The sequence below is a fragment of the Pelophylax lessonae genome (genome assembly GCF_965119305.1).
Source record: "Pelophylax lessonae genome assembly, chromosome: 4".
In the NCBI taxonomy this organism is placed as follows: Eukaryota; Metazoa; Chordata; class Amphibia; order Anura; family Ranidae; genus Pelophylax; species Pelophylax lessonae.
The window spans coordinates 273,155,661-273,177,676 of record NC_138771.1 but is presented as its reverse complement, the minus strand read 5'-3'; the positions used below and the strand labels follow the sequence as shown (position 1 = coordinate 273,177,676).

At 40.5% G+C, this 22,016-nt stretch overlaps 1 protein-coding gene across 1 annotated transcript in view; it reads right to left on the bottom strand.

Moving 5' to 3' along the window:
- The window catches only part of LOC309553506 (uncharacterized protein C3orf20-like), a 67,139-nt gene extending 50,423 nt beyond the window's left edge, over positions 1-16,716 (bottom strand). The window contains exons 1-5 of the mRNA XM_082254737.1: positions 16,615-16,716; positions 12,651-12,754; positions 8,260-8,834; positions 3,977-4,051; positions 1,601-1,700 (exon numbers count right to left, since the gene is read on the bottom strand). Coding sequence (XP_082110863.1) covers positions 1,601-1,700; positions 3,977-4,051; positions 8,260-8,834; positions 12,651-12,754; positions 16,615-16,659 — 899 coding nt within the window. The 5' untranslated portion in view covers positions 16,660-16,716. The remainder of the gene's footprint in view (positions 1-1,600; positions 1,701-3,976; positions 4,052-8,259; positions 8,835-12,650; positions 12,755-16,614) is intronic.
- Between the last annotated feature and the right edge of the window lie 5,300 nt (positions 16,717-22,016).

Below are 22,016 nucleotides of genomic sequence, written 5' to 3'. Positions count from 1 at the left end.
TTAGACCCCGTTCACACTGGGGCGACCTGTCAGGCGACCTGGTCGCCTGACAGGTCGCCTGGCATAGAGTAGCTGTGGACCCGTGCTAATAGAAGCGACACAAGTCGCTCCGACTTAGAAAAAGGGTCCGGAGCTTCTTTGGGGCGACCTGGAGCGACCTGCATTGACTTCAATGATATGAAGTCCGTGCCGGCAGCTCCGAGGTCGCGGTGCGAGCTGCGCACCGCAACCTGTGAGGTCGCCCCGGCAAGTAGCGTCGCCCCAGTGTGAACGGGGTCTGATTCACTGCTTCTGGTTTGTGTGTTTGTTTTTTTTATTTTTTTATGCAGCCTTGTTATTTTAGTATAAAGTATCTTTCTCAAATAAAGAAAACTAATGCAGCCACCACATATAATAATCGGTATGCTGCAATATAGTATAATTTTGGTTTTGGTTTTAATACCACTTTAAGCAACGAGGGCCAAGAATAGCTAAAAAAACACCTGTCACATGGTGGACAATACCTTTTGGAAAGGCAAATTATACATGAGAATTGAGATTATTATGTGAAAGAGCTGCCAATGTCATTCACAAATATATGCTGAAGTATCCATACCTATACAGAAATGAAAGTGGTTGTAAACCTCAGACATGAAATATGAACAAAGCATATCCCTCTATAGTGTGTACTTGTCTCAATTAAGAGCACTACGTGCCATTTCTGTCTGCAGCTTTGTTTCTCTGCTATTAGCATGAGTCCCTTCTGACAAGTTTTCCTAAAAGCAAGGGAAAAAAGGTGACAGGTGAGGGAGCTCCAGCAGATTGACAGTCTCAGCTCTGTTCTTGTGCACTGTGTGAAGGGGGATCCCTTCCCTCCAATCAGCTCTCAGAGCTCTCACTGAGCTCTGCAGAGTGTAACTTCAGCTCTCCACCTCCTTTTTTCTGACAGCTTATAAATTCTGCACAATGAACGGATATAGAGAGGAGACGACTGCAGATAAACAAGTATGACTTACGTAGGAGGATTTGTTTAATTTCTGTGTATCACCTGAGGCCAGTCACTTCAATGGGTTTATGTAAGGGTACTTCAAGCTATATGTCAGGGGTGTCAAACTGGCCGCCCTCCAGGTGTTGCAGAACTACAAGTCCCATCATGCCTCTGCCTACGAGAGTCATACTTGTAACTGCAAAGCTTCATGGAACTTGTAGTTCCGCAACAGCTGGAGGGCTGCCAGTTTGACACCTGTGCTATATGTCATTGATATAACTTTGCTCACTGCGTGTTGCACTATTTTAGCTGTCTGTTAGTCTTATGGAGCTACCTACGTAGATTTCTGCTACAGGACTGCAGGACTGAAATAAAGTAAACCGTGTAAAATATATCTTTCTCAACAAAGTCACCTAAATTTGAAACATGTTCTAATAATCTCCAGAAACATTTACATATTCATACAGAAAAGTATTACAAATATTTGTACAAACCAGTTAGAGACCAGTATATCCTTTCTATTATGTGGCCCATTAAAAGTTTACGTTGTGAGGCAGCTTATCTCTGATGCACTAAACTGGCCCTACATAGACTGTACAGATTAAAGAATTCATAACCGTGTCGAGTCCATACATTTGGATCTGTGCAAGCTGCAGTCTCTCGAGTGCCCACGCAATTAAACCTCTCCATTCCACTTCTTCAGATTTAGAGTCCTTTCTTTCAAAAATCCACCCTTAACAAAACAGATATATGTCAGACACCAGTTTGAAGAGCACAGATCATCCAAATTAAAGAATTGCATTTTGGCCACTAAAATTCAAATAAATACCAATGAGAAATAGCCTGTAACATCTGCATTGCACTTGTATTGGAAAGAAGTCCAAAAGGGGACAGACTAGCCCACCATAAATAGGCTAATATGTATAAGTGATGTAACTCAAGTTTGCTGTCAGATCTCCTTTGTACTGTTAGGCCTCGTGCACAAGGGCATAAAAATGCTGCCTTTACAGGCATACAGCATATTTTTTTATGCCTCTTCTGTGTTAGCCTGTGTGGCCATGCACATCAGGTATTTAGAGCAGTATTTAAGAACAGCGTTTACAGGCAAAAAAAAAAACACCAAAGCTGCTTTTGGAGAGGAGCCTGCAAGCATCATTTATGAACATAAATGCAACCGTATGAGAGTAAATTTTTTTTGCCAGAATAAATTATTATATATACATTATATATATATAAAATATCTATATAATATATATAATACAATATATACATTAGAGATATTTTTTCTGCCAAGTTCTGGTAGAAAAAGTGCAGCCCATTTGGAGCATAAATTTGTGTGCGTGAGGACTAAAGCTGAATTCACATTTAGTGTTTTGTGAACGTGCTCATCTTTGCACATTTATTTAACTGCACAATTGTCATGTTTTGTTTGTTTTTTTTGCAATAAGCGCACATCTTTTTTGTCGGTTCAAGGTGCCAGTAACAATAATTGCTTCAGGCAATTTTTGCTCATATTGTAAATGCGTGCAAAATCGTGTAGTTTTACAGGTGTACAAGAAATGCAAAAGTGTGAATCCAGACCAAGACACCAAATCTCATCTTGTACTGAACGTTCTGTGGCTCAAATTAGTTGTGTACATAAGTTTAAAGGAACTCCATGTTAAAATTGTAAGGGTACATTCACACCAGGTGCAGTAGGGCAGGTACTGCAATGCAGTCCCACCGCAAGACAAGGCAAAATGGGGTGGTGTGCGCTGGCACAAATTACGGCAATCCACTGCCTCGCACCGCATGGTGCACAATAGAACTAAATAAAATATCACTGTGTAACATTTCAATAAAGTTTGTTAAAAAAAAAAGTTAACAGTACAATGAATTGAGATCGGCGCATTGTCACTGATGTCATCCCATCACATCCCACCATACACCAGCCCCTGCATTGTAACACAGCGACTGATGTGAATGCACCCTAATAGAGAGGGGAATTCATAATAACTGTCTATGACAGTGTTTTGAATTCTGTTGTGCCTCTGCATTAGAAATTTCAGTGCAGCAATAGATTCTTGTACGTGTTGGAAAAAGGTACATAAATTTGGGGCAAAGACCATGTGTGGAGACACACCAAGGCTGGAGTGTTCATACAGACAAACTCCCTCCTGCTGCTGTAGCTGTCACACAGACAGCACAGTGTCTGGGTAGTCTTGATCAGTGGTCCTCAACTTCGGTCCTCAGGGCCCACTAACAGGCCAGATTTTAAGTATTACCTTGGGGAGATGCAGACTAGAGTACTGCAATCACTGAGCAGCAAATTATATCACCTGGGATGTATTTCAGTTATCTAGCAAACCTGGCCTGTTAGTGGGCCCTGAGGACCAGGGTTGAGGTCCACTGGTCTTGATGATTCACAGAGACTAGTTCCCCACCATTAGGTCCCCTGCCTTTGTGTTTGACAGCATGCAGTAGGGGGACTCCTTAGCTAAAAGATTGCCTGCTACTGTCTGCCCACTGACTGGTACCAATCACAAACTCAATGGGCAGCTAGTTCCTCAGCTTCCACATCAAGGTCCACCTACTGTTAGCATCACTAGTTGGCCTGTTGACCGAAAGCATCCTTTAGAACCAGTGACAAGTATGGAGGGTAGGGGTAATGGTGGCAAACCCTGCTACACAGTGTACACAGACAGTCACTCTGCTGTCTCTGTACACTATTTAGGAGTTGGTCCTAAATACTTTCACTCTCATTATCAATGAACTGGAGGTAATTATTTTTGAATTTAGTGCAGTGATAGCACTTCTTTGTAAATAAAGAACCACTGAATCTGCTACACATGTCAGTAAAGCTACCAAAACTGGTAACAGGTATTCTTTAATCTGACTTAAGCCATTTATAAGGGCATACTGTGAGAAAAGTGTTGTATGTTTTTTAATTCAACCCCCCTGAATATTTTATTTTTTCAAACTATTATATTTTAATCATTCTCTTGTAACTGAAGTTTGAGTTTCCTTTACCTTTATCTTCACATATTCTTGATGACATAGAGAAACTGATGGTGACTGGTACATGTGATGCAAAGTTCTGAGGAGCTTAAAGAAAATAAAAAAATACATTAAACATAAACTGCGCTAAAATAAAAAAAAAAATCGAATTTTCTGGCAAAGACAAAGGTACTATAGAATTAAATACTTATCTTTCTTTTGAAGATTTAAAAAGTAACTTTTCACTCCATGAGGAAAATCACTGGCTTTAAACACATCTATTGTATTGCTGAATTATAATTTCATGGTTCATAATGTAGCACTACTCCCGTAGGAGCCACAGAACTATTGCCCAGGTCTTCCTAACATGTTTTGTCCCACAACCCAGCACATAAGCTCAGTTACACATTTCTTTAAAGACCAGTCTAGGGATGTTGTTTTTGTTGGTTTTATTTTTGGAGAACTTGGATAGGGTTGAGGGAATTAAGTGGGATACTCAAAAAACAAGAACTATTTACAACTTGAGGACTATGTAATCTTTCTGGAAAAAGCTGCTTGCAATAACCAGTGGGCTTAGCTTTAAAGGTAATAGTAGTAGTTCTGCCTTTTTCAACCACTGGGGTGCCTTAAGGTTTCTTCAGGGGTGCCTTGGCAAAATGCCTTAAAATTGCCTCAAAACTGTATACAAGTCGGTGGGTGGATGAAACCTTTCTTTTAGGGAAACAAAACCACAATTTTTCATTGTACACCATTACAACCTTCTAGCTGCCAATCTCCTAATGACCAATGACATCATCAGTTGATAAGGAGGATGACAGTTGCCTGCATATCATCCTTGTTTGACCCTCCCTTGCCTCTCTCCATCAGCTTTTGAGTCTCATTAGCTAAGTGATGGAGATAAATTGAAGGAGAAAAGAAACATTGGAATACTAGTCAGTACCATTTTTCAAAAGTGCATTTGTTTTGGAAGAATAACTCATCTCTTAACAGTTAGTGTCCTACTTGTATTGATGTTGCTCAATTATGTAAAATTATTAGAATAGTTTTTGCATTTTAGAATGGAGCACCTCAAGACTGTTCATAGTTTTGGAGGGTGCCTCGAGATTTTTCCTAATTTTAAAGGGTGTTTTGACTGAAAAAAAGTTGAGAAACACTGTAGTGGGTAAACACACACTCAGTCCCTAAGTCAGCTCTCTGAGTTCCCAGCATTCCAGCCCTCAGGTCACCCACCTGAGGCCTCACGGACAGCAAGCATGTGGCACCATTGCAGTCCTCCAGGCCGGCCCGATTTTCTCCAGGAAAAGGCCCAGAGCTTGGTGTGCTCAGAGAATATATACAGTTACGCAGCATACCATCAGGGCTCTGCTCCCTGGGATTGGCCAATGCTTTATAAATATTCATTCTGCCACCTGCATAACTCCACACCTATGATCCAGAAAGTTCCCACAGCTTTCCTGGACAGCAGAAGGAGTAAACAGACTAGCAGCAGCTGAGGACACTGAGAAGACCTAACTACTCAAATGCAGCTGCACTGGATAGGGTGAGCAACTAAATTTACCTAACACAGAAATTTCAGCCACAATGAATACAGTGTGACAAGCTAAATTTACCTATAAAAAAACACAGCTTCACAAAACACTAAATCTATCTATCTAATCCTAGCACCTATCTGGGAGGGTGATACAATAACAATAGGTTCAACTACATACCTGATTACCCATACAATATATCTTTGCATTGTGATACTTTTAATGTGCATGTACATGCTCTACTGTATAATTGCTATTCTACAACACTGTTTCAATACAGATATCATGTGTCTCTGGCTTTAATACTTTGAGTGACTAACATAGAACAAGTATGCAACTCAGGATTCCTAATCTTCTCTGACTTTCCTGATGTGAATACTAGTCCTAGAAAAAGAACCTAAAATATTAAAGCTAAAGTCGAACTGGGCAACTAGTATTTCCAGTAAAGGCAAAAAAAGGTTTAACATACCTCGCAACTTTCTGAGATGAGAAAGAGGAACACCTTTTAGCATAAAGTATGTGTGCAAAGGATACATTCCTGTGATGCACAAGGTATATGGACCATGAAGAGTTGAGATGCACAAAATTATTGTTTTAACCCACAAGTTTTTTTTCACCACTACTTTTTCCTTATGCTGGCTTTTCAGACTTATGAATACAATCATTTAGTGGTTGAATGTGTGACTTACTGTATTGTAACACTTCTGGTAGTTAAATAGTGCAATTCTTTCTAGAGGTCTATACATCAGACCAAAAAATGAGAAGGAACAAGAGACATTGGTGTCTTTTATTATCAGCAGTATGACTTCTATCAGTGTTCAGCTAAGCACTAGTTAACCACTTGCCGACCGCTCACGTTGCTGCTACTGCAGCAGAGCGGCTCGGCTGGGTCCAGCGACGTAGACACAAATCGCTGGATTCCTCCCTTTCTCGGTGGTGCGCGCGCGCCACCGGAGGCTCGCTCCCTCTGTGTTTAGACACAGCAGTAGTCGGGCCAGGGGAGGAGAGGTGGTGATCACCGCCGCTCTTCCCCGATCGTCGGGGGAAAGACTGAGGAAATCCGCCCGCTTGTGTAAACAAAGCGGGCAGATCTCCTCTGTGACAGGCAGGGACAGATCACAGGATTCAGAATAGCTGAACCTGCGATCTGTATCTGTGTCACACAACCCCCTCCCCCCACACACGTCAGTAAGCATGAGGCACACATTTAACCCCTTGATCACCAACAGTGTTAACCCCTTCCCTGCCAGTGTCATTATTACAGTAACAGTGCATATTTATAGCACTGATTACTGTAGCAATGTCACTGGTCCCCCCAAAAGTGTCAAAAATGTCAGTTAAGGGTCCGATCTGTCTGCCGCAATGTCGCAGATCGCCGCCATTACTAGTAAAAAAAAATAAACAATAAAAATGACAAATCTTTCCCGTAGTTAGTAAACGCAATAACTTTTGCGCAAACCAATCAAAATACGCTTATTGTGATTTTTTTTTACCAAAAATATGTAGCAGAAAACAAATTGGCCTAAAATGTTAAAAAATTTTGATTTGTAAATTTTTTGGGGGAATGTTATATATCAGAATGTGAAAAATATTGTTTTTTTTTTTCAAAATTGTCGCTCTTTTTTTCAAAAATTAAAAATCGCACAGGTGATCAAATACCACCAAAAGAAAGCTCTATTTGTGGGGAAAAAAAGGACATAAATTTAATTTGGGTGCAGCGTCACACGACCACGCAATTGTCCGTTAAAATAACGCAGTGCCGAATCGCAAAATATAGCCTGGTCAGGAATGGGGTAAAATCTTCCCGTCTTAAAGTGGTAAAAATACGCTCATTGAGAATTTTTTTGTCGAAGACATGTAGCTAAATACATTTTTGGCCTAAATATATGACAACAATTGAATATATTGGATATTTTTTAACTGCCAATGTAGAAAATGTCAATTTTTTCTCAAAATTTTCGCTCTTTTGTTATTAATATTGCAAAAAATGAAAAGCGCAGAGGTGATCAAATACCACCAAAAGGAAGCTCTGTTTATGGGGAAAAAAGGACATAAATTTTGTTTGGGTACAGCGTTGCATGACTGCGCAATTGTCAGTTAAAGTCACGCAGTGCCAAGTTGAAAAAAGTGGCCTGGACATTAAGCAGGAAAATCCTCCGGTCTTAAAGTGCTTAATCTTGTAGGAGGAGTTTTAATTCCTCTCTGACTGTCCTATGAGGCTACATGACCCCTGACTCTCTGTCTGGACAGTGTTAATTTGCCCTATGCTGATCAAATGCACCCTCCAAAAAAAAAAAAAAACTCTCTCACCAAACAGAGCATGGGCAGAGTGCCTGTTAGGGCTCTGTGCTATCAGCAGATTGATTGGGGACAATAAAAGAAGGGGAGGATCAGATCAGAGAAGACAAGATCAAACATCCTTTTTACAAAATGCAGAAGATGAACCCCTTAGGTTCCACAAAAAGTATAACAAGCATGCTTTACTGCATATACAGACTAATTTTACTGTTGTGGGTTTAGTAACACTTTAAGCTTTGACAAAACGAAACCTGGAAGCTGATTGTTTTCTCCGCAGAGCTGCACCAGATTTTGCACTCTCCAGTTTTAGTAAATCAATCCCAGTCTGACCAAATCAGGGACAGTTGGGAGCTATGAGTTTACCCTAATGCTGTTTCTTTAAACTACGTTTTTAAATAAAGAGAATTTGAACCAAAGAAATAGAATGCTCATCATAAGAAAAAGCAATTATAATCTAATGAAGTGTTTGCTCTGTCATTACAAACTCACATCTGTTTCCTGTAGGCTTGGACTGTGCAAATTCTTGGCCTGCTTTCTCCTTGCCGTACTCCAGAAGGGTGGCATTAGTCTTATTTTTAATGTGCTTCACATTGTCTACAGTCTCGGGGTGTATTGTGTGTACTGTGCTGACTCCATGTGCTTTGTAGTCACTCTCCTCAGGGGCCAAACTTGTGTCTGTTGTCATCTTCTTGGAGGACTGACAATGTTTCTTTGTGTATACTGCACCCTCGATCAGCTCCTGCCAGCTATAGTTGAGCACATTCACTACACCCTGAGGAAAAATGATCTCGTACTGAGAGAAGAAATGCAGTAGTTTCCCAAGCTCATATAACAGTGTTGGAGCAACATATTTATAATCATCAAAGGGGTTCATGAAGTGTTCATCATCGGTGATGACATGGCTGAGTTTTTGGTTACTGTTTTCCACACTGTTCTTTTGTAAAGTAGAGCTGCCGATTTCTGGTAATACCGTATATTTTTCTTTGTGCATTTTTTCATCCTTGGAAAGTGCATTTTGTTTCCTCTCGGCTTGAGCAGGACCTCCTTTTTTATTCCGGTTCAGGCTGAACATAAATGAACAAAACAATGCATAAACTACAATACAGGCTGATTAAACAGACAACTGTGAGACTCATTTGAAGCAAGAGGAATATGCTATGTGTGCTGCAGATAAAGCGGTATTAAACCGTATCCTTTTTTAGACTTTCTTTCATTTTCACCAGGTAATCTGCCAGTAAAGTACCCCGTATAGACACGGCATATGGAGCTATAGGGCTGGCAAAGGATCTAGGCAAAGGGATATGGTAAGAATATAAAAAACCTTTATTTAAATGGTGACAGGGTACATAAAACCTGACAGATAATAGTCAATTACTGCACCTATGCCATAAGCAACATCCAACAAAAAACAGAAGACAAGACAAACAACATGAATATAAATATAAACAACTGCCCAGAATTGACCATTCCACGCTGCCCTATATTCCACCCCACAGGTGGTATCCACCATCCTTCCTTTCCTTTTCTGAGCTTGAGCTCCCAGGGGCTTGCATATAGCGGGATCCCTAGTATCTATACATTTGGTAGCTATCGTACGGCGTATACCGTGGGAACCCGTCTATAAGCAAGAGGCGCCTGGCGTCCGGCCGATTGTTTATATTTGTATTCATGTTGTTTGTCTTCTTTGCCAGCACTATAGCTCCTTATGCCCGTGTCTATATGGGGTACTTTTTTGTATGAATGTTTTTAGCTATGTTGGCAAGCCCACTGGTGATGGTTATACAGGGATAATCTTTAAATAATTGGCCAGATCGGTACACAATTTTTAAATCCTGCCAGTAAGTCTGTTGATTTTCAACAGAACAAGCTTCCCTGCAGAGGTAGCAGTTGGGGGGTTGAGACAAACTATTTACCAATGACAGAAGTGCTTAACGACTTGACCTCCGGAAATGTATCCCTTTATGAGCAGGCCATTTTTTGCGATACAGCACTGCGTTACTGTAACTGACAATTGTGCAGTCACACAATGCTGTATCAAAATTAAATTTATGTCATTTTTTTCCCCCCACATATAGAACTTTATTTTTGTGAGGGTTTTTATTTTTTTGCGCTTTAAACAAAATAATACCGACAATTTTGAAAAAAATAAAAATTAAAAATATATATTACTTTTTGCTATAAAACATATCCAATAAAAAAAATTTAACACATCTAGTTTTTCCATAAACTTAGGCCAATATGTATTCTACTACATATTTTTGGTAAAAAAAAAATCCCAATAAGTGTATATTGATTGGTTTGCACAAAAGTTATTGTGTCTACAAACTATGGGATATATACTAAATTTTATTTTTTTTATACTAGTAATGGCGATGATCAGCGACTTATAATGGGACTGCGATATTGCAATGGACAGTCTGACACTAACTAACACTTTGTGGGAACCAGTGACACTAATACAAGGATCAGTGCTAAAAACATGCATTGCCACTGTACTAATGACAGTGTCTGGGAAGGTGGTTAAACATCTGGGGCGATCAAAAAATGAAATGTGTGCCTAACCAGTGGTATTGTGTACTATGTGTGCTGCTTTCAATAAGGGATGTAATGAATTTTATTCCCTGCATTGGAGGGAAAGAAAATCAATCACATCCCTGCTGACAGGATAGAGCTCTGCTTTGTTTACATAGGCAGAGCTCTGTTCCGTGTCTCTCCTCGCCGATCAGCGGGTGCAGGCAGACATCCATTGGCTGGCACCCGCTGATCGGCTTGTGCTGTGTCTAATCACAGCACAGCCACGGCGCCAGTGGCACGTGCGCGTGTCCCTTACCCTGAAGTGCCGGATCACATACAAGGTACGTGATCCAGTGCAGGCGAGCTGCTCTGTCACCGTATAATTAAGTTATGCAGTCAGCAAGAATTTAAAACGGTAAATTTTTATGTATATAAAGTCTTTATCCAAATGGAAAAAACCTTTGCTGTAACCTCTCCTATTCTCGATCTCCATCTTCTTCCTGGGTCAGCTGATACCATTTTTATGCTGCTGATACCCAAATCTATCTCTCTAACCTTAAGCTCACTCCATCAGTCTCCTCGTGTATCACTAATTTACTGACAGACATATCAGTGTGGATGTCACACAGTTTCTTCAAATTCCATCTATCCAAAACCAAGCTAACAATATTTCCTTCCCCCACGTGCTCCTATTCCTGACTTCTCTGTTAAGATCATTGGCGCAACCATTAACCCGTCCCTGCATGCCAGGGTGCTAGGTGTAATCCTGGACTATGCTTTCGGCCCCACATCCAATCCTTGTTCAAATTTTGCCGCCTCAACCTCCGCAACATCTCCAAATTATGCCTATTCCTAACCAATGACCTAATTCACTCTCTGGTCATCTCTCGCCTTGAGTACTCATCGGTTTACCTTTACATAGGTTATCCCTCCTTCAGTCCATCATGAATGCAGCTACCAGAGTCATCCACCTTATCAAACATTCAGTGTCTGCCACCCCTCTCTGCTAACTCCTCTAAAGGCTTTCACTCACCCAACAAATTAAACTCAAAATACTAATTACTGTACATCACTAATCTAGTCTCAAAACACCAACCAAATTGTTCTCTTCATTCCTCCCAAGACCGCCTGCTCTCTAGTTGCCTTGCCACCACCTCCCATGCTCGCCTCCAAGACTTCTTCAGAGTCTCCTTCATCTTCTGGATATCCCTATCCAATCTGTCTGACTATCTCCTACTCTGTCCCCTTTTGAGTGATACCTGAAAACTCTCCTCTTCAGAGAAGACTATCCTGCCTCCACCTAACAACCATACTTTTGTTTTCTTCCTCAGCTCATCCCCCACAATTATTACCTTTTATATCACTTGACCTTCCCTTTTAGATTGCAATCTCTAACAAGCAGGGCACTCTGATTCCTCCTGTATTGAATTGTATTGTAACTGTTCTGTCTACCCTTATGTTGTAAAGAGCTGTGCAAAATGCTGGCGCTATATAAGTCCTATATAATAATAATAATATAAAAATAATAAAAAAAGTATTAGCTGGAGTTTGGCTTCAATATATTAGTGTATCCTATCTGCCAGTGCATCTAACAATACCCTCCTCCCAGACTGGCAATGCTGCTGTCCAAAGGTGTCCCTATTGCTTCATCTTCCGGAGTGAGGGCACTTTAAAAAAAAGGGGGGGAGATTACTGGCCGGATCTTCAAGTGAAAATTGAGGGGAAAAAGCCCTTAAAGGGAAAACCAATGCAGCCACCACATCTAAGGATTGGTAAACTGCAATATATTATGTTTTTGGCTTAATACTGATTTAATGTTCAGACTGTCTACCTAAAGCGGCAGTATCTCACAAACTTCCAGCTGCCATAGTTCTTGGGTCATAAAATCTAGTAAATAACAAACAAGGAGCTGTTCCAATGAATGGGCTGATTTTCAAAAGACAATGATTAAATGAGAATTTGACAGATGGGTAATTTCAAATATTCAAGGTACAACAGTGATTGTTGATGACTGACAGAAATAAAGGACATTGGACAGAGTTAATTTTTAACTTGTAAAATACTTATTATCTACAGATAATATTTTTTGATTCTCAAGGTATTAAACTTCCAAGTATGGTAAATATCTGCTCCCCCTACTGCATATTGGCCAGCTCTTATGTAACTTCATGCCGTATGAGCCAGCAGGAGGAAACACAACATGAGGCAGGAGGAGGAGGTATTTGGCCCAGCTGTGTTGGGGGAGGTTAGGGGTTAGTCTTTGCTTATAAGTGACCATGTAGAGTCACTTTATCAATGTAAGGTCAGGATTAACTCTGCATATGGATGAAGCTGAGTTTGGCTGAGAACTCCAAGTAGTTTCTTACCTGTTAATGAAGTTGGCAAGGCGAGGATTAATGTTTAAGTATTTCATATCAGAAGGTAACTCTTCAGGCATCTTCTTACTTCGCTTAACTGCCCTGGTTTTTACCTAATACAAAAGGAAAGGATTTCTCTTCTTCATTAATAGAAAATTATTGGAAAACCTGCAGGTGCCTACAGTCACTAAGAAAATAGTAAAAAATAAATTAATTGAATAAAAACAAGGTATTCGTACAGGAATTGCAGATATATAAACACCACTATAAATCAGTAAAAAAGTGTAAAGAAAATTAAGAAATTATAAAAGAAGTCCAAAGTGTGTTAACACCACAGTGCTGATCCAAAATATAAATCCAAAGAATATAAAAGAGTCTTGATGTGTGTGAGAGTGTCAGTTCATGACCCCAAAGTCACTTAGTGTTCCACCAACTTTTGAATAGCAGGCACGTTTACAAGAGCAAGTGGACTCTCATACAATAAATATAGAGTAAGATACACTGATGTGATTTTCAATCACTCTATTGTAGATTGGCCCCATCTGTATAGATTTCCACTGGTCTCCACACACTCCAAGGTAGGTTCAATACGGACATTCACGGCACTCACAAGTCAGCATCTCATCTCATAGGAATATGCAAGGGAACACCAAACATCCACACATAGTGTAAAACTGCCACAAAAACTTTCTTAAAAACATATACACTATACATGCACAAATTCTGCAGAATCACAGCGCTTTATCAAAAAAGTAATCTGTCTCAGGGATCCCATAGGCCAACTTCTTGGGTTAGAACACGCAATGACGTCACAAGCTCAGCCACTCAAAGCGTTTTGTCATAATTTACATTATCGGGGTGTTTAGAAGCCATGCCCGGCCATCACGTCTGTAAAAATGATGGAAAACAAAACAGCAAACATTTGCTTACTGCCCACGTGTCACAAGTTGAGTCACGATATTTAAATATTTCAAAGATGTCGCTCGCTGTGTGCGTTTCAAACTTCGTTCTGAGTGCCACTATACTTAAAGATGGTGCTCAACATAGCCTCATTCAGAGTGATGCTGGAATTGGACCCTCAATATAGGTCACATTCTGTTCTGAGAATAGTGGGTAATCTGTGTTCCACGTGACACTTGGAAACTGGAAATGGAAATGCATCTCATTTGTCAGTCAGTCAGCAGCTCTCTGCTCTGCTACCTTCTCGCTTCTGAGCTGTGGAGGGGTGGGAAGCGGCCGATTCAGGCTCACAGCGCCTTGCCGAGAGGCTGAGCTGAGTGTCGGTCCAGGCACCTGGCGGATCCCGTTTTCAATTGTCGAGATGCCTGGACAGACATCTGTGACGTCAGCAGAGAGCGGACTTCAGCCCGCTGTCTGCTGAAAACGGGTCACAGGAGTGCAAAATGAACTGCACTTCTGTGATCCACCAGAGAAGTACAGCCAAATTAGCTTTGGCTGTACATCTCCTTTAAGACAGCGCCATCTGTCAAAGAAAGTCTTGAACAAAAAAAAATAAAAACGCAAGGCTGTAATATTTATAAAAAGAGGTGCGGTATAAGCCCCATAAAGCCAAAAATACAGTAAACTAAGAAATGCCAATTGGTTACCATGGAGAAACTCGTGTAATACAATAAAAAAACAAAACCTAAATGAAGGATATCAATAAATAAGAACAACAAAATTGGATAGAATCTGTGCTTGTGACATCATTGTGTGTTCTATCCCAGGAAATTGGCCTATATGATCCCCAGGATTAATTTATTTTTTGATAAAGTGCTGTAATTCTGTAGAGTGTATAGTGTATATGTTTTTCTCTCAAGACACATTAAGACTTTTTTATATTCTTTAGATTTATTTTTTGGATCATCACTGTGGTGCTAACACACTTTGGACTTTATTTATAAAATAAAAAAATTCTTAATTTTTGTTACACCTTTGTTTTACTGATTTATAGTGGTGTTTATATATCTTGAAATCCCATACATCTACCTTGTTTTTATTCATTTCATTTATTTTCAATATTTCCTTAGTGATTTTTCATATGAGTATATTTATATAAATATATATTGTCAAAAGTATTGGGATGTCTGCCTTTACACGCACACACGGAACTTTAATGGCATCCCAGTCTTAGTCCGTAGAGTTCATTATTGAGTTGGCCCACCCTTTACAGCTATAACAGCTTCAACTCTTCTAGGAAGTCTGTCCACAAGGTTTGGGAGTGTGTCTATGGGAATGTTTGACCGTTCTTCCAGAAGCGCATTTGTGAGGTCAGGCACTGATGTTGGACGAGAAGCTGTGGTTCGCAGTCTCCGCTCTAATTCATCCCAAAGATGTTCTATTGGGTTGGGGTCAGGACTCTGTGCAGGCCAGTCAAGTTCCTCCACTGCAAATTCACTCATCCATGTCTTTATGGACCTTCTTTTGTGCACTGGTCCAAATCATTTGGTGTAAAGTGGATTATGGTGTGGTAAAGTTTTTCAGGGGTTGAGCTTGGCCCCTTAGTTCCAGTGAAGGGAACTCTTAAGGCATCAGCATACCAAGACACAGTAAGAGCTGGGAAAATGTGGAATAGACTCCCTCAAGAGCTGGTTCTGGCCAGCTCAGTAGATTGCTTTAAAAAAAGGCCTGGATTCCTTCCTAAATGTACATAATATAGCTGGACACTAATATTTATAGGTACAATTGATCCTGGGAATATCCGATTGCCTCTTGCAGGATCTGGAAGGAATTTTTTCCCCAGCTGTAGCAAATTGGATCATGCTTTGCTGGGGGTTTTTTGCCTTCCCCTGGATCAACTGTGGGTATAGGATTGTGAATATGGGGTTGTATACAGGGCCGCTGATAGGGGGGGACCACCAGCCCTCTTGTAGGGGGCCCGAGCACACAGGGGGGCCCACACAGAGAGGGGGATTAGTGATGGACAACAAATACAGAAATCTTCCTCCAGCACCTGAATCTGATCTGTCCCTCTCCCTGCTATCAGCTTTTATCTGTTGAGAAAGAGACAGTTGTCCCTCACTAATCCCCCTCCCTGTGTGCCCCCCTCCCAGCACTTATCTCTGCTCAGGAGTTTATTTGTGAATTGTAACTTTGTATCTCTCTCTCTGATCACTGAGCTCCAACTGCCCAGCCTGTATATTTTTCTCATCTCATTTTCTTTTTCATTTAACATAGTTTTTTTTTTTAGATTTAGCAGGAATTATGCGAGTTATGTTATATTTGTGTCTGATAATAGTGATTTTGTTGTAATTTTAGCTAAATATATCTTTAATATTTTCTTGGGGGGGGGGGGGGCTGCCAGGTAGTCTGTACGGGGCCCCGCGATTTCTAACAGCAGCCCTGGTTGTATATATATATATATATATATATATATTTTTTTTTTTTATTTTTTTTTTTTTCCCTTTTATAGGTTGAACTAGATCAACTTGTGTCTTTTTTTCAACCTGACTAACTATGTAACTATGTACTATCCACCCATAGCCTGTGACTGGAAAATGAAATAAGAAGCAACAGACAATTTAGCTAATTTCTATGCTTTTTCCTCTTGTCAGCATGCTCCATGCACTGAAGTACACATAACTGTCTCCTTGTGTTGCTTCTCACCCCGTCTGTGCTCTGCTGTAAAATAGACTGCAAGAGGCTGAAACCAAGTCAGCCTACGTTCTTACGTGGCATTTAAAATATACATTTTGTGATGCATTCATGAATACAGGGTTGCATTAATCTGTGCCATTTATTGTATATTTGCCTGGAATCCAGCTTTAATATTAGCCCATAACACTTAACCTGCGCCAAAACATTTAATCTATTCCTTAACTCCCCATCCATTGACCCTAACATAATGTACTTTTGAAATTGAAAATTGGATAGTCACAAACAAATTCATACCTAAAATTATAAAACTTTCTTGTATTTTATTATCACTGGACTAATGTACTGTAGTACAACTGACCAAGGTTGTGAAACTTACCTGGTCATAGAAGTATACTGGTCCTGTTTGCACCATCAATGACATTACTTCTTTTCTAGTATATAAGAGAATGTTACAAAAATACAATATTTTATCACTGTCACTGCTTACATACTTTAGGCATTTTTTGCTGAAACTGTCAGTGAATGCACCTCTGATATCCTAAATTATAGCTAGAATTCAAACATAAGGGTAGCCATCCTGCCTTAATCAGGCTGATTTGTAGTCTGTACTCATTTGATCTTCCCCTAGGCTCGGTATTGCTTTTTTTTTTCATTATTTTTTTTATTTTATTGCCTGTTGCCAGTAGGAGTCACTACTGGTACTGTATCTCTGCCAATAATGTGAGAGGCCACAGTAATGCTGGGTTATGGATATTTATGCTCCCCCGACCAACCACTAGGATGTCTATTATCAGTGGCACAAGAAGGGGAGGACATAAATATCTGGAAGCTGACCTTGTGAGAGTCTCTTTCCCCCATGCTTCGGCCTGGGAAGGTGTGCACTCTAGTTGTCTGACCTACTAGGCCTGCAGCATAGGGAGAGCCTAACAAGCTTGTTAATGGAGGCCAGGGATTGGCACAAGCTATCCTACCAGGAAGAAGGGGAAAGCTGACCCAAGACTGAAAGCCAGGAGACTCTGCTAGAGGAAGCCGCAGAATTGAGGCTGGATCGTTGCAGGGGCCTGGTGACTCTCTTGGGATGAACACAGAGAAGTCTGTAAGCCATCTGGAGTGTGCTATTTACAGTGTTTCCGGTGTCAGCTTGAGAGTCATTTACACTGTACAAGCTGGAAGTGGATCTGTAAGCTTTGCGATGGGTATCTGCTGCCCGTACCTTTTTCTTCCTGTGAGTTGCCAGAATAAAACCTTTGAAAAGCCTTAAAGTGACTGACGCCCACTATTTCCTGATCCCTCATTACTAGCAATGGACTGTGGTAAATATTAACCCACCTTTCCTAGGGATCAGGGGAGTGCTACATGAGGATGACAGCCCTGATGCCTATAGCTTACAAAACAAGGTAGCAATGCCAGCCCCCATGTTGCTACACTGACAGGTTCCCTTTAAAGCCAAAGACCAGCAAAAACATATTTTTTTCAGTTTTAGATAAGGAGTGGGAAAGGGCTTGAACCTCCGTTATATCTTTTTTGCTGTCTGTGTCCCCGCTGGGGGACAGTTGTCAGGGGGAAACAAAGTGAGGATAACTCCAAGCTAATAGCTGTCATCAGAACAGAAACAGAGGGGAACCAACACAATAGGGGTACCCTTTGAAGTGACAATCCCTTAAACAAGGGACTTCTTACTTATGTGCAGATTTCTTCTAACTTTCTTTGTTATATCTGCAACACAAAATAAAAAAAAAACCCCAAGGACACAGATTGCAAAAAAAATTGGCAAAGATTCCAGCCCTTTCTCAGTCAAATAAAAAAAGTACACAACAATAGCTATTAGCAATGTTACAAGTCAAAATATACCACAAGTTTCTTAGGTGCGTGTATAATAGATATGTTGGGGCAAGACGACTTATACTATTTTTAAAAAAGCACATTTATATATATATATATATATATATATATATATATATATATATATATATATATATATATATATATATATATATATATACAGTGGGTAGGGAAAGTATTCAGACCCCCTTAAATTTTTCACTATTTGTTATATTGCAGCCATTTGCTAAAATCATTTAGGTTCATTCTTCTTCCTCATGAATGTACACATATCACCCCATACTGACAGAAAAACACAGAATTGTTGACATTGTTGATGATTTATTAAAAAAGAAAAACTGAAATATCACATGGTCCTAAGTATTCAGACCCTTTGCTGTGACACTCATATATTTAACTCAGGTGCTTTCCATTTCTTCTGATCATCCTTGAGATGCTTCTACACCTTCATTTGAGTCCAGCTGTGTTTGATTATACTGGGATATGTAGGAAAGTGTGCTGATTCAAAACGGGTGTGCTGCTACCTTAGAGTGAATATAGATGAAAAGTGGTAAGACTGTGATATGGTAAGACTGTTGCAGTTTGTGGGACTGGTTCCAGTGAAGTGGGAGTCCGTCCAGCTGGCAGATCCGAACAAGTATCTTACACTCACCTCTCTGCTCTGTGCTGTGACACTGGAAGCTGAAGAATGCCATCTGATATGTGTACTTTGGAAGGCTCTAGAGAAGAGAGGGTTGCAGATAAACAGGTAAACTAGACACCTGAGGTCACATCAGCCAGCAAGCACCCAGCGATTCTTTGCAGGACCACCGTACATGATAGTTCCGGGCTCACATCTTTGCGTTGTCTGGTAAGAGTCTAGGTACTACCTTTGTATACGAGTGTCACCTGAGTGGTCTTGGAATCTCTCTGCAGCTGTATGATCTCTGAAGCAGTGATATCTTTACCAGCCCTTATAACTTCTTTTCTCTGGTAAGAGGCTTAGCCGGTGGTGGGAAGCTGAACTATCCTATCACAAGATTTGCACTTTCCAGATTTTTCATGTTTGCAACACAGAATTTTGGAATCACCTTTTGGACTTTTTTCAATATTATGGACACTATTGTTTGATGTTCACTGGTGTTCCACCGGATTGTGTTTTTATTTGCACTTGTCATAATTTATATAAATTATTAATTTATGTTAATCAACTGTTGATCCTTCTACTCACGTACATTTTTGTATGGTTTAACACACATAATTTGGGTAGTGCACCTGATTTTTATCTTCACTTTTGATTATACTGATTGAACTTGATTAGGAAAGCCACACACCTGTCTATATAAGACCTTCCAGATCACAATGCATGTCAGAGCAAATGAGAATAATGAGGTCAAAGGAACTGCCTGAAGAGCTCAGAGACAGAATTGTGGCAAGGCACAGATCTGGCCAAGCTTACAAAAAGATTTCTGCTGCACTTAAGGTTCCTAAGAGCACAGTGGCCTCCATAATCCTCAAATGGAAGACGTTTGGGACGACCAGAACCCTTCCTTGAGCTGGCCGTCCGGCCAAACTGAGCTATCGGGGGAGAAGAGCCTTGGTGAGAGAGGTAAAGAAGAACCCAAAGATCACTCTGGCTGAGCTCCAGAGATGCAGTCAGGAGATGGGAGAAAGTTGTAGAAAGTCAACCATCACTGCAGCCCTCCACCAGTCGGGGGCCCGACGGAAGCCTCTCCTCAGTGTAAGACACATGAAAGCCCGCATGGAGTTTGCTAAAAAACACCTGAAGGACTCCAAGATGGTGAGAAATAAGATTCTCTGGTCTGATGAGACCAAAATAGAACTTTTTGGCCTTAATTCTAAGCGGTATGTGTGGAGAAAACCAGTCACTGCTCATCACCTGTCCAATACAGTCCCAACAGTGAAGCATGGTGGTGGCAGCATCATGCTGTGGGGGTGTTTTTCAGCTGCAGGGACAGGATGACTGGTTGAAATCGAGGGAAAGATGAATGCGGCCAAGTACAGGGATATCCTGGACAAAAACCTTCTCCAGAGTGCTCTGGACCTCAGACTGGGCTGAAGGTTTACCTTCCAACAAGACAATGACCCTAAGCACACAGCTAAAATAACGAAGGAGTGGCTTCACAACAACTCCGTGACTGTTCTTGAATGGCCCAGCCAGAGCCCTGACTTAAACCCAATTGAGTATCTCTGGAGAGACCTAAAAATGGCTGTCCACCAACGTTTACCATCCAACCTGACAGAACTGGAGAGGATCTGCAAGGAGGAATGGCAGAGGATCCCCAAATCCAGGTGGGAAAGACTTGTTGCATCTTTCCCAAAAAGACTCCTGGCTGTATTAGATCAAAAGGGGGCTTCTACTGAATACTGAGCAAAGGGTCTGAATACTTAGGACCATGTGATATTTCAGTTTTTCTTTTTTAATAAATCTGCAACAATGTCAACAATTCTGTGTTTTTCTGTCAGTGTGGGGTGCTATGTGAACATTCATGAGGAAGAAGAATGAACCTAAATGATTTTAGCAAATGGCTGCAATATAACAAAGAGTGAAAAATTTAAGGGGGTCTGAATACTTTCCGTACCCACTGTATATACAGTATATATAAATATATTTATAATGAGGTACTTACAGCTGGCCAACATCTGTGATATTTTATTGTGCATGACATTTTTGTAGGGTGCAGCCCTACTTCCTCTACAAGGCAGCGCCAGAGCCATTGCAAATTCACTGTTATTATTAATGAAATTTTTTTTTATATTACTTTTCAGAAGAAGTTGTTGATTTTTAACCACAACTCTTTGAATTACTTCACATATTTTTTTATTATAATGTACATTTACCATCACAAGCTGTTACTTTGTTTTTAAAAACATTAGAGCAGCCTTTTATCAAACTTTTTTACCCAAGAGAAACATTTGACATAATGTTCAGGTCTTGGGGAACCCCTGGTAAAACCAATTCATTGGTAGTCAATGGGAGGAATGCTCCCTAAATTGGTGTCCAGTTGGAAGAATACCACACTACAAATTTTGGTCACAACAATCCCACCGTTACAGACTTGTAAAGAGATTGTTATGCAGCTAGCTCTGCATTTGGTGGAACTATGCAGGTATCATTAAATGGGAGGTAAATGAGCTACCACTCAAGGAATCCTGGTTGAGAATGGCCGCATTAGAGTATACTTGGTAAATTGTAAACAGCAATGTGTAGTAAACGTGTTCATGTTATTAAAGTAGTGAGTGTACAGTTTGTATAACAGTGTAAATTTGCTGTCCCCTCAAAATTACTCAACACACAGCCATTAATGTCTAAACTGCTGGCAACAAAAGTGAGTACACCCCTAAATAAAAAAAGGGCCAAATTGGGCCCAAAGTGTCAATATTTTGTGTGGCTACCATTATTTTCCAGCACTGCCTTAACCCTCTTGTGCATGGAGATGACCAGAGCTTCACAGGTTGCCATTGGAGTTCTCTTCCACTCGTCCATGACGACATCAGGGAGCTGGTGGATGTTAGAGACCTTGCACTCCTCCACCTTCCGTTTGAAGATGCCCCACAGATCCTCAAAAGGGTTTAGGTCTGGAGACATGCTTGGCCAGTCCATCGCCTTTACCCTCAGCTTCTTTAGCAAGGCAGCGTTGTCTTGGAAGTCTGGTTAGGGTCGTTATCATGTTGGAATACTGCCCCGAGGCCCAGTTTCCGAAGTGAGGGGATTATGCTCTGCTTCAGTATGTCACAGTACAAGAACACAAAAGGTAAAGAAAAGTGGGGCTTTGCGGGCCAGTGGGAGTAGAAGGATCACGCACAAACCAATTTCTAAAACTATTTTACATTTTATTAAATTTGCCTCTTAAAAAACATGGGTGTATTAGCACATGTTAGCACAAATAACATAACATAGAATATTGATAAAATCAGATATAAAGGAGTCATGAA